Raw genomic sequence first — 13,345 nt, forward strand, 5'->3', positions numbered from 1 at the left:
GGCTCTTCCGAGCGAAAACCAGACATGACTTAGTTCAGCCTGATGATCACAGAAAAGTCCTGAGCATAGATGATTCCTCTGAAAGGCTGACACTATCATGCTCCTACTCGCTGTGCATGATGATTTTGTGAAAGAGGAGAAAGTGCGGCATCTGTTAAAGGTGCCACTATGGGTGCTTCCATTTAGCCATTTATTTTGTGTTATAAATGGCAATCATCTCTAAATGTCACCCCCTAAAGCTACTGAGCGTTTCGGCAAGACATTATGGCTTAATTGATTTTTTTGATAGTAGAGTGCAACCCTATTCTTTCTCACTCTTTGCTAGCTCATCAAAAATGTATTACATTTCTACATAGTACCAATTACCTGCCATTGATTTATTTGCTGGGAATTCCTAGTCCTGAGCTTTCCTTTGCATGTCAATAAACATGGATTGGTAGAGTATTTTTAAGAGTTCAAGAAAACCTCATTAGGATCAGAATAAAATAGCTATTGAAAAATTGATAGCGACAACTGACAACAGCATTTATCAAAAAACATGATAAATCATGGTTGATATATTGATGAACATTTGGTGTAGAAACATTTTTCACTCAGAAATTGCTTGTAAATTTCATACATAATTACAAAGAAACAAAGTAATGCAAATAATGCAGAATTAAACGAGAAATTTTGAAGTAGAAATAGTATGAAATAGTGAAATTTCTTTATATTTTCTTGTAAAACATACTCCAAAAACCCTGAACATCTGCATAATAAAACAATTATATATATATATATATATATATATATATATATATATATATATATATATATATATATAATATATATTATATACATATAAATCCATATAATATGTCAACTTTAATGCACTGATTAAAATATCAAAATCAGTCAAATGTCAAAAGTTTAATTTATATATTTCAAAATATATAAATTAACTTACACTATTTAAAGGAATGGGGGAAAAAAAGGTTCAAATTTACGGTCAAAGAACTTTACTAAACACAAGCTTTTTCACAAAATCTGTCATTTTCAGTTACTGTTTGTAGGCAGTGAAACATCCACAGATGAAACACATTTTTATTTTGACCTTGAAACCAGGATTAGACATAAAATAACGTCTTCAGAATCATTTATTCTGTACACTTGAAAATCAGCTGAAAATTTAAAAAAAAAAAGAAAAAAAGATAGGAATCATGTGTTTGTGGCAATTGTTCTGGTTATTAAGTGATAATACAAGACTTGTTCAGCTTACAAATGATTGTCGAAAGCAAAACTGCTACAAAATGCATAATACTTTGTGTGAAATTGTGATGTGTTAGAGCAAATGAGACACTATTTTTGGAATCAGTACCCCATAATTAGTATTGGATTTCATTCAGCAATTATGATGCAGGGCACTGTAATCTTTGTTCTTATTTACAACTTATAAAAAATATTTATTTACAGTGTGTTTCATCAGAGCATTTCAAGTAGGTGTCGATGTCATTCTTATGGAAGGCCGAGGATATTTATAATCATAATCTGAGGCATGGACACGCAGAGATCTTGATAATATTTTCGATACCAAAATGAATCTATGGTGAAAGATCAAGCGAGTGACAGAAAAGGATTTGACAAGCACAACCTGACAAGTGACAATGATGGGGAGGTGCCGCAAGGCCATCGAGTCCACTATCTGCGTCGAGATCTTATTAGGACGGCCCGCCTGTCTCCGTGCGAGCCCCTGCACTTTACCCTCGTCCCGCTGTCATTTTTAGCGGATGGACAGTAACATGCATCAGCGGCATACTTACACTCTCTCATACGCACATTCACGTAGATGCACAAGCACAGTAGGACACAGGAAAAATGTAAAAAAGGGTGAGATGGAGTGAGAACCCTGCAGCTCAGATGGGATACTGTACCTTGGAAATCGTTGATGGTGGAAGTGGTGGGTGAGGGGGTTGTGGTGAGAACATCTAGATGGAGAAAATGAAAACACACATAAGAGGTATTAAATGAAGGAGAGAAGTCACAAAAGCCATCATGTTAGTATGATAGAGATATTTGAAAGAAAGAGGAACATCTCTTTACCTAAACCCCCTTTGCACCTGGGGGCATTTTTGTCATCATAACATAAACCTGACTAAATTTCCCGGACACAAATCTTTACTTAAAGTCTTGTTTTCTAAGACTTGCCTGCATAATAACAGATCAACTCTGTAAAAAATGATCGTGATTTTAACGGTAAAAAACTGTGAAAATGCTACGGTAAAAACCTGTTACATGGTTAACGGAAAGTTCCTGTAAAATTTACAGGGAAAAAACGTAAACTGATGTTTTGACGTTTAATGTTGTTAAATTAATGTTTTTAGCATATTTCAGTTTAATGAGTCTCACCATGATGGTGTTTAGTGCTTGTGTGAATAACACTGTGCACCTTCTGAATATTCTATTGTTTAAAAGTTGCTTGTGATGGGCTTTGGCTCATCATGTGACTTTCTCATCATCACCTGCATTTGGTGGTTATCAGTGTATTTCAAAGGAACAAAACAGATTTCAGTACTTTAATAGGTTGGTATATTAAGATTATATACCAGGGGAAGTCGTGGGGGGAAGTCGTGGCCTAATGGTTAGAGAAGGTTGTAATCGAAAAGGTTGTGGGTTCGAGTCCCCGGCCGGCAGGGATTGTAGGTGGGGGGAGTGAATGTCCAGCGCTCTCTCCACCCTCAATACCACGACTGAGGTGCCCTTGAGCAAGGCACCGAACCCCCAACTGCTCCCCGGGCGCTGCAGCATGGCTGCCCACTGCTCCGGGTGTGTGTTCACGGTGTGTGTGTGTGTGTGTGTGTGCATTTGTTCACTACTCACTGCTGTGTGTGTGCACTTGGATGGGTTAAACGCAGAGCACCAATTTCGAGTATGGGTCACCATACTTGACAATACGTCACGACTTTATTATATCAGTTAAAGAAATTACGGTATTTAACTGTAAATTTAAGTTAAAACCGTAAAACCTAAAACGTTGCTACCATATTTTTTACGGTAGAATTCTGGCAACCACAGCTGCCAGTTTTTTACCGTAAATTTTACAGAATTTTTTTTACAGTGAATATCTGTCCTTTTGATGGAATGATTTGTGAACATGCTGTTCTTTTATCAGGTCTTATGATCTGGTCAACCAATTTAATGAACAATACCCCGTTTTCTCTTTCCAGATCCTCGCAGGGGCAATTCAAAACTTTATTGTCTCCCATTTTCTTCACTTCTAAGCCTTATTAGCATCCTTTTACTGTGGGAATGTTTCTAAAGCAGGGAAATGCAATAGAGCGCAACAGTGCCTGTCCACTAGTTAAGCCGTCTTGGTTCCGGAAATATTTTTTTGCAATCATTTTTTTTCCCATAGGGATTTTTTTTTAAATCTTCATCAAAGAGTTAAAAGATGTGAACCCAACCAACCAGTTCTGAGATTAATCAAAACATTACAAAGTCTGATTTGAAACAAAAATGTATTTGAAAACTGGACAAAAGGGAAATGTACAAGAATTGTACAAGAATATGTATTTAATGGAGGGAATAAACTACAATCCCATGAAGCATTGATGAATTAAGTTTTTAAAATCTAAAGCTGCATTTATTTGGTCAAAAATACGATAGATCAGTAATATTGTGAAATTAAATGAATTAAAGTTAAATGTTAAATGCAATTTATTCTTGTGATGGCAAAGCTGAATTTTCAGCATCATTACTCCAGTCTTCAGTGTCACATGATCCTTCAGAAATCATGCTAATATGCTGATTTAGTTATTATTATAAATGTTGAAAATTTAAGTTTTTACTGTCACTTTTAATAAATCTAATGGATCTTTGCTAAATAAAATTATTAATTTCTTTAAATTTTAATGACTCAAAACTTTTGAAAGTAATTACATGTGTAATTCATGTGTAATTAAATGTAATTATGTAATTTTTTGTGTAATTAAAAATAAATTCTCCCAAACGCTCCCTAAAACACAACCATTGAGCTCTATAAAGTGAATGTCCCTATTTTTTAATCAGTTAAAATGACATAAAATGTTTTAAATTATCCGTTAATGTTTGATATTTGGTAAAACATGGAACATGCTCAGTTTGTGCAACCGCTGATGTAATATATAAGTTGCGTTTTCCATTTATGTGGGTAATTGCAGGACGACTTTTATTAAATCACACTTGAGATATACTGTAATACACAATGTGTAAATGCACAAAAAATGTCCAAATGTAAAGGGGACCTAAGACAGACAATAGCTCATAAATATCCTTGATTGAAACGAAAATGGCCTGTCATTTTGCTTTTACATGAAATTGCGTGTCTGCGTGAAGCATTTTCCTGTGAAACAGTGTTATTGAAACAGCTGAAGGCAAATTGGCCAGCTATAGATATTTGATCATATGTAATGTAAGACCCATGTAAAAAAAATGACTTGAATTGAAATGATAGGCTTACTACCTGCAACAATAGAAAATGACAGCATAAGTAATATAGAATTAGATGTCCAAGCAATAGTATAAAGCCTGCATTTCAATGGGCATGACACTGGCCGACACAAGCCGCGTGATTAAACAAAACACACTGTGCCAAAGGCTTTGTTCAGACAGGCAGCAAAAATCCAATGTTTTGGCATATCTGAATCAAATCCGTTTAGTTGTTTTGTTTGTAGACTGAACAGCGAAAAACCCAAATGAAATCCGATGTTTACAAAGTGATCCAAACCCCATCCAATCCGATTAAAATCAGACTTTTTTGGAACGCATCCGATCTGCGTTTGCTGACACAGTGTGTATGTAACATCACACAAAAGTGCGCAATACAGTCTGCAGCTGTGTCCGAATGCACTGTATAATGAATGAGCAAATAAATCAGCAGCATTTGCATGAATGTGCCTTGTGATTTCAGCTCTGTGGTGAGATGCAGTGATGGATGTGAGCAGAAGCAAAATTTCCCAGTTTTCCATCCTCTCTGACAGCTGCACTCAGATGTTGTATGAGAAAGATTCACGGCATCTTGCTGACGCTTACATCATTACTACAGCAACTGATGTAGATGTAGCAGATATTGACTTACAAGGCCAAAACAAACAGATCCGATTTCATTGCTCGGATGGTCAGTCCTAAAGCTTGCATTCGAAAACAAAATGGGATTTACGTGCAGCAGAAAACCAAAAAGGTCCACTTCACTTGATTCAAATCTTTCAGGCGGCATTCCTATCATGCGGCGAGTATGGGAGAAAGAGAAAATTACATTATGAGAATCATTTATTAATAAACACACAGTCATATTGGATACAGCCATCGCACAATCAGTGGAATAATGGGGCGCTGGCAAATGCGGCCGAGCTATTGTACTGTGGCTGTGCGATGTGACTATCATTCCACTTTTTAGCACAGATACTCAGGCGCCTTGCTGGGGAACAGTCGCAGCAGGCAAAATTGGCTGGCTGTCTTCATCACTTTATTGTCTGTGCTCCATCAAAAGATCTCAGTAGGAGCCCAAACACTTCCCAACTAATGATAAAACATCAAGGACAGGATAATGTCTCTGAATGTAGATGCTGGGAGACGCATAGCCTGATGAAAATATTTCAGGGATTTTGTGCACCGTGACCGATTGCAGACAGGTTTTGGAAATGTCATAGTCCCGTGGCTGAAATTGTGCATGCAGGGGATACGGCCAACACAAAGGTCTGAATAGGATGTGGCATGCATAATAGTCAAGCAAACAAGAATTTTCCACGGGCAATTTGCAGGCTGGGTGACTCCTGGCTCGATGTTATGAGCGGCGAGATGCGAATGTGTTTGGACGTGCAATATTTGCATTTGTATGTGAAGGACGGAAATATGAAATTCCAATCACGCGGTGAGAAAATGGACGACACGAGTACTTATCGCAAACGGGATTGTCCTGACAACACTTGCGAGATGTGTCCTCATAAAACCCATTGGCTCTGTTCCACTGTCTCTAAGCAATGCTGAATGTGTTGAATCTCTGGGTAATGGTCCAGATTTGAGCTGAGCCGGCATGAGCCAGGCCGACCTGCCTTTATTTTTTGTTATTTATAGTGAAAAATCACATCAGGAGACCTGTTTGCAGATGAGACCACCTCAACGACTGTGATTCTTATGATGACAGTAACATTTTACTGATTGAATAAACTCTGATTTTAAAACATATGTAAAATTCAGGATGAGAACTGACATATTTGTCCTTTAACCAAGTATTATGAATGAAGGACAATTATTAATTTTGGTTTGGTATGTGTGGAAACGGAAATTTGCTTATAATAAGCACCACCTAGTGGGATTTGAGACAATCTCACTAAGTTTGAATTCTTTATGGTTTTTGACACAAACAGAAAAATAGATAAGACAATCAGTACAAATATATAAAAGATAGTTCTGCCAAAAAATGTATTTCTGTCATCATTTATTCATCCACATGTTGTTCCAAACCTGTATGAACTTCTTTTTTTATATATGGAACACTGAAGAAGATATGCTAACCAGCCACTTTATTAGTATTACCTTGCTAGTACCAGGCTGGACCCACTTTTGCTTTCAGAACTAATTCTTCATGGCATAGATTCAACAAGGTGCTGGAAGCATTCCTCAGAGATTCTGGTTAATATTGACATGATTACATCATACAGTTGCTGCAGATTTGTCAGCTGCACATCCATGATACAAATCTCCCATTCCACCACATCCCTGGGATCTGGTGACTGTGGAAGCCACTTGAGTATAGCCAACTCACTGTCATGGAACCAGTTTGAGATGATCTGAGCTTTGTAACATGGTGTGTTATCCTGCTGGAAGTAGCCATCACAAGACAAAGGGATGGATATACCTGTAGACAGTAACAATACTTAGGTAAGCTGTGGTGTGAACCATTGATACAAGGCAGGATGGATCCATGCTTTTCATGTTGTTTACGCTAAATTCAGACCCTACCATCTGATTGGCACAGCAGCAACCTTTTTTCGATCTTCTATTGTCCAATTTTGGTAAGCCCATGCCAATTGTAGCCTTTTTTGTGCTACACAGAAAAAACTTTGGAATGACACGAGAGCGATAAAAGATACACTGATCACCTGTGTAGGAATAAAGTAAAAATCATGAGGTAGCAAATACTACTATAAAAGAGATGCTCTCCTTGTGGTCTCCGACCCAATAAAATGAAAAACCTTTGAGTGCATGATAAATTATCTGTACTAATGTATGAAAAGCCTTAAACATACGCAGTGGCTCCCTTTATGTGGTGTATCAATCCTATTCTCAATGTCAAATGTATTATGCTGTCACAGCAGAAATTAAAGCGGTTGAAAGGCTGTCTAATGCTGTTAATTATACAGTACACAGCTTTCATACTGTGTACTAGCAGTCTTGACAGAAACTTTGACCTCATATCAAACATTACAGAGTAGCTGTAGTTATTCAGCGTCTGAGGCAGTCAAGAAAAAGCAGATAAGATTGTATGTGGCACGCTATGACACCAAGTCTACATTTGCGTTTTAACAAGAGCGAATGTTACATGGGTTTGGCTGAGAGAACATCTCCCAAAGGAGCCTGAATATGGAGGTTAATGCTGGACATGGTCTGTGTCGATACTTATTTTCTCCCAACAGGCCTTCGCACAGAACATCAAGTAACTGTAATTGAAACACACAATTTCCACTGGGAGAGACGTCGGTTAAAAAGAGCGGTAAATAACAGCACTGCCAACCTAGATGTAGGTGGAAACACATAGGGTGCAGGTTTAGAGGTTTAAACACACACATTAGAGTCTGTCAGTGGTGTATGGGAAATACAAAAATAAAATACCATAGCCTGAACTTCAAAGGAATCATCTGCCACGAACATGAATATAAATGAAATGTAAGTGATAAACAGTCATAAATGAGATAAGACTAATGATACAACAATAATAAAACTAATAATGTTATAATACAAATGCACTGTGATATATTATTACAGTAATAATATGAATATAAAAAATATATATTAAATTATGAAAAATATGAATTATAAAAATGTGACTATATTAAATTAATATTAAATGCATATTAGTAAGATATTATGTTACAATACTATTAAAATAATATTTAAAACGTACATTTATAATTGGACAATGTGATTTACACTAAGGAGGTCTATAATAATAACTTTTTTCTGCAGATTACATTCATATGCCAGTAGATGGTGACAAGTTTATCGATTTATTGAGTCAATGAATCATTCATTCAACCAATTTGTTCAAACAGATTGACTTACTTAGGCACAACAAATTCTATCTGGATGCCAAATAAATGATTTAATAAGTCTTTGATTCATTCACTCAACTGATTTCTTCAAAGTTCTGATCCATTCAGGAATTTCAATACTATATGTTGCTCAGAGACACGCAAGTCAATTTTATCAAAAATGGACAAAGTAACTGGCAATATTATGCTTGAAAATGATACTAATATAATAATTCCCATTAATCAATGGATCAATCATAGCCCTAACTCTTAAATCACAGAGCAATGATTGATTGATATTGATAAGAATGTGTATCTATGAATATATCCTTCTTCTTTGAATCACATAAACCATTTCTAATCATAATCCTGTGACTGGAAATTCAAAACATGTGAACAGAACCATTTAAAACTAGAGACAGACTAAAAAGCAAACATGCAATTAGCTGTACTAGATTGATTAGCTCCACCAACGAATTAAATGCACTGCCTGAACTACACCTGCAAGCAATATTCCACTGTGAATGCTATACTTAAAAAATGCAGAGAGGGTGTTAATAGATACACACTAATTAATCTGGATGCCATGATTAGTGGGGGAAATCAATTCTCCTGTGAGCACCAACGTGTATTTAGCTATTTTTGTTAAATTTTAGAATGCTTTAGGTCAACATAAGAAGCCTCAGATGTAATTAAAAGCTTTTATTAAAACATTCAAATCTCTAAAGCTTTATAAATACTTTCACTTTGTATATTGTTGTCTGTTAATAAAGAGTAATGAGTCACTGAAGGATTTGCAAGATGTAAACTACATTTACATCAAAGATGAAATAAGACTCAGGGGAAAAGTAAGGATAATGAAGGCAAACGTATACAGAATGATACAAAAGAATGGAGCATGAATTCAATATCAAGGCTGCAGACCTTGAGCATTTAAAATGACGTGCCGTTTCCTTCAGTGTCACATATTCCCAACTGCCAAATCTCCAGATAATATAAACAACTTCATTATGATGATAAATGATAAACTCAGATAAACGTACATGAATTGCATTAAAGAAGTACCTGATCAGCAGGTTTTGCTGTCAGTGGAACAATCCTGCGGGCAAAATCACCTACCTGGAAAACCATTACAACTAGCCTGTATTTTTCTGAAGAAAAAGGACCATGAGGTGAACTGAACATTTACTAGAGAAAGTACTTTGCTATAGCTAGACAAAAAAAAACAAAAAACAAATTGTCCTTTTCCAGTTAAATGCTCATCCGAAAAGATATGTGACCTAGTTTAAAGAACTGGGGCAATTGACTTCCAGTAATCTATAGTGTTTTAGGACTGGCAGAAGGTATTGCTAGGTCTCCGTAGAGGAATATTCGGTATGTCCATAAAAGCTTTCAGGTCCATTTAGTTGGGAATGTGCAGGCGAACATTTCTTTAAGTTGTTTTCAACGTTAAAAATGTTTACTGCACCTACTATGCACACTTTCTTACTGTATATTTGTGATCACAAACAGAGATGAAGGGCATTCATAGAGTGCCCTTGCAGTGAAAGGAGGTTAAGTGTCTTGCTCAAGGCCACAATAGCTAACAAAAGTGGCTTTAGAAGGACTTAAGCCTTGGTCTTCCAATTCACGGTGCAGATGTTTCCGAACTGAGCCACCCACAACCACTAGAACTGGGATCAAGTTGGATTTTAACCCTGTATCTCTTCACCCCAAAAATTACTTATAAAGTCATGGCATAGACATCCCCTGCAGCAGAGCAGTTACATCACATTTACCAAAGAGAAGATATTACTTCCGTCCTTTTCTTGAACTGGAGTTGACTTTAGTTGTATATCACAAAGCTTTTAAACTAGATTTGCAGCCCTAGATTTTCCTTTGTCTGAATTGGGACTAGAGAAAGGAATAAAGGGATATAAAATAGAACAGGGGAAAATAGAAACATTTGAGGATAATCATGATGATGCATTAGTACAACAAACAAAATTGGTATCATTACAAATCAAAGCATATACACTGTAAAACTGATCTGTCATGTAACCTAAAAAGTGCTAGATGTGGTAAATTAATTGGTTTTATTCATGTCAAAAATACCTGAATCATCCTGCTGCATTAGGTTACACCCATGAAACTCATTTTTAAAAGGTCAGAGCAGATAGAAATAACTCATTTTCATTTTGTGCAGTTTATATAGCTGACTCTGCAAAAGTTTGTGGTCAATATGATTTTTAAAAAGAAATAATGATTTTAGTTGAGCAAGGGTGCATTAAATTGATCAAAATTGCATCAAAGAAATGAATAATCTTACAAAACATTTCTATTTCAAATACATGCTGTTCCTTTGAACTTTCTTTTCATTAAAAAGTCCTGGAAAAAGGTAATACAGTTTCCAAAAAATATTAAGCAGCACAACTGTTCTCATCATTGATAATAATAAGAAATGTTTCTTGAGCAGCAAAACACACATATATTACAATGATTTCTGAAGGATCATGTGACATAATGATGCTGAAAATTAAGCTTTGCCATCACAGGAATAAATGACATTTTCAAATATTAGTATGTATATATATACATATGTGTGTGTGTGTGTGTGTGTGTGTGTGTGTGTGTGTGTGTGTGTGTGTGTGTGTGTGTGTATTAGAACTGGTGTAACTTTTTAAACAGGTCTTTTTGTAGAGTTGTCTTTTCAGCAAGAAACTTTCATTTCTTATCGGACACAAATAATACCCTGCCTATTTTTTTTCTATATAATTATTGTTTTTGTTGTTATTATTATTGCATATGTTTCCATCCAATTCCAATTCCAAGTTCTAAAACAAATAAAGCCTTTTTTTTCGAGCAAATTAAAGGGCAGAGTACTATCTGTGCCAGAGGCTTCGGTAACACAGGATGGGTTTTCACTCTCAGCATCTCCACTACAAGCTTATCAGGTTGTGACATGGATCTGTCCCATTGCAAATTCACATTAGCCTACAAAAACATTTGATCTGACATCAAAACAGTCCTCTTTGTGAAGGCCATGAATGCAGTAATGGCGTAAATGGAGAAACTGTTACACTGCCTCCATTGTCTGGGCATGCCCAGTATTACACTACACACTTTCTGCAGTTTTAGGAAATTAGTGTCTTCTATGTCCACATCTTCCTGTTCAACACTTCATGAAAAACCAACGAAGTAAAAGACTGAGGAGCTGTAAGCATTTGCTCAACACAAGTCACTGCTTTACTGTGGCAGTAAAAGGAAATGCTCTGTAGCAAAAGCAAAGCTGCCATCCCCCGAGGAGCAGCATTAAAAGTAATTCTGACAGGCTGGAGAAGTATAGTGTGCCCAGGATTATCAAGCTACAAGAGGTCTTTCCACTTGTTTTAGTCCTCTGAGGTATTGCATGCTCGACAATTGCCAGCGTAAATTGATTTAGAAATGCAGAACAAGACAACGATTTTATTTACTGCGAAGCATGAGCGATTTGAGCCATACTAAAGAGAAAAAGCAACTCTCAGGGTAACACTACAAATGCATATAATTTCCATTATAATAAGGCTTTTTATGGCTGAAAATAATTTGCAGAGTCCTCACTCACATATTACACAATGCTTGGGAGATTATAACTAAAAACCACCACTTATACCAAGCCAGACAGCAATAAATGTCCTCTTTTTCTGAGACGCCCACTCGGCGCAAATAGACCCAAACTCCTCGAGCCTGTGAATGAGAGGAAGTGGAGTAATCAGCAGGTGGTGCTCGCTCAGGTAGAGGTGACAGACATCGAACTAAGCTGGAAGTGGAACCGCTTCCAGGCATGTGATGCATACAAACTCTCGCACGTGCAGATGGGACGCTCATGACATCATTCCCAAACACCTGCCTCTGATATCAGCATTATCAGAGGCTAATAACTGCGGCGCCAAATGCCTCAATGACAAGCCACCCTCTTCCATCTCTTCAGGCTAATGTCTTGGGCTCGACAGGACAGCCTGTAATAGCTGCAGCTGGCGGGCCGTTAGCACTCCCAAACACAACCTGCTTTAAACAATAACAACACTTCAATTCTTCTATAGCAAAGCAAAGCTTTGTTAAATCCCAGGCTTCAAGTGTCACTGTCATAGCAATTATTGCTTGGGCTTTGAAAAATCCAGCTGTCAGCCCTGGTTAAGGATTAAACATGCACCAAACACAATGCACTTCCTGTGTTAATAAGACTAGTACTGTTAAAAACTCTCAGGTGAAGCTTATTCAATAAAACAATTAACCCTCTATCGCATGCTTATTGAAAACAATGTTGAAAAAGACATTTCTGATTCACTTGTCTTATGTAGTAAAATCAAACACAAATAAATAAATAAAAAAATTATAATAATTTTGGGATGAGGGCAGTTTCCTTTTAGGTATTCTGTGCAACACTTAAAATAAATTATTTAAAGACAGGTTTTTATTCATTTAAATACTTGTGAATAATTTTCCTTTTTTTAAACAGATGTCACAGTCCTAAAAATATTAGAAATATTAAAGAACAAAGCTATTAAACTATTACATTTAAAATGAAATGCTAAAAAGTCTGCTAAAATAATAACTACATTAAAGTAGATTCATATCCACTACATTCATATACATGCCAGTGTCGCACAGAGTTGCTTCAGGGGCAATAAACATATTTAAGCAATTCCTCAAAACATACAAATAATTTATGTGGCTCTGAATGTTTTAAAAAAAAGCCTACTCACTAAGAAACATGAATCATATTTTTGAAGGATGGAAAAAAAATCAATAAAAATGCTGTAATGAAGGCAACTTTCCAAAGCAAAAATTTGCGTCTTCTAAATGGTGCATTATGCCAGAAAAATATGTTGTGTAACCAAAAATCATGTCTTCATTATTACCCATTTTATTAGCATCAAATGAAGAAAACGCAAAGGCAACATTGTGCAATAGAGAGTTAAAAGCTTCTGTTTTGAACAAAACATCAAACTTCTTTGAAAAGCAAATGCATGTGGAACTTGAAACCCTTAAGTCACAACACAATATTATGCAGCTAATTGCATCAAGGGCTGGTTGTCCAGACACAGATTAAGCCAAGACTG

At 36.3% G+C, this 13,345-nt stretch overlaps 1 protein-coding gene across 2 annotated transcripts in view; it reads right to left on the reverse strand.

Annotated features, from left to right (window-relative positions):
• The window catches only part of LOC306851486 (cell adhesion molecule 1-like), a 180,144-nt gene that overhangs the window by 24,670 nt on the left and 142,129 nt on the right, over positions 1-13,345 (reverse strand). The window contains exon 8 of one of the 2 annotated variants that reach the window (XM_079387763.1): positions 1,911-1,964. The exons of the other annotated variant lie outside the window; for it this stretch is intronic. Coding sequence (XP_079243889.1) covers positions 1,911-1,964 — 54 coding nt within the window. The remainder of the gene's footprint in view (positions 1-1,910; positions 1,965-13,345) is intronic. 2 annotated transcript variants of the gene reach the window in all.

This window comes from Barbus barbus (genome assembly GCF_936440315.1).
Source record: "Barbus barbus genome assembly, chromosome: 31".
Classification (NCBI taxonomy): domain Eukaryota; kingdom Metazoa; phylum Chordata; class Actinopteri; order Cypriniformes; family Cyprinidae; genus Barbus; species Barbus barbus.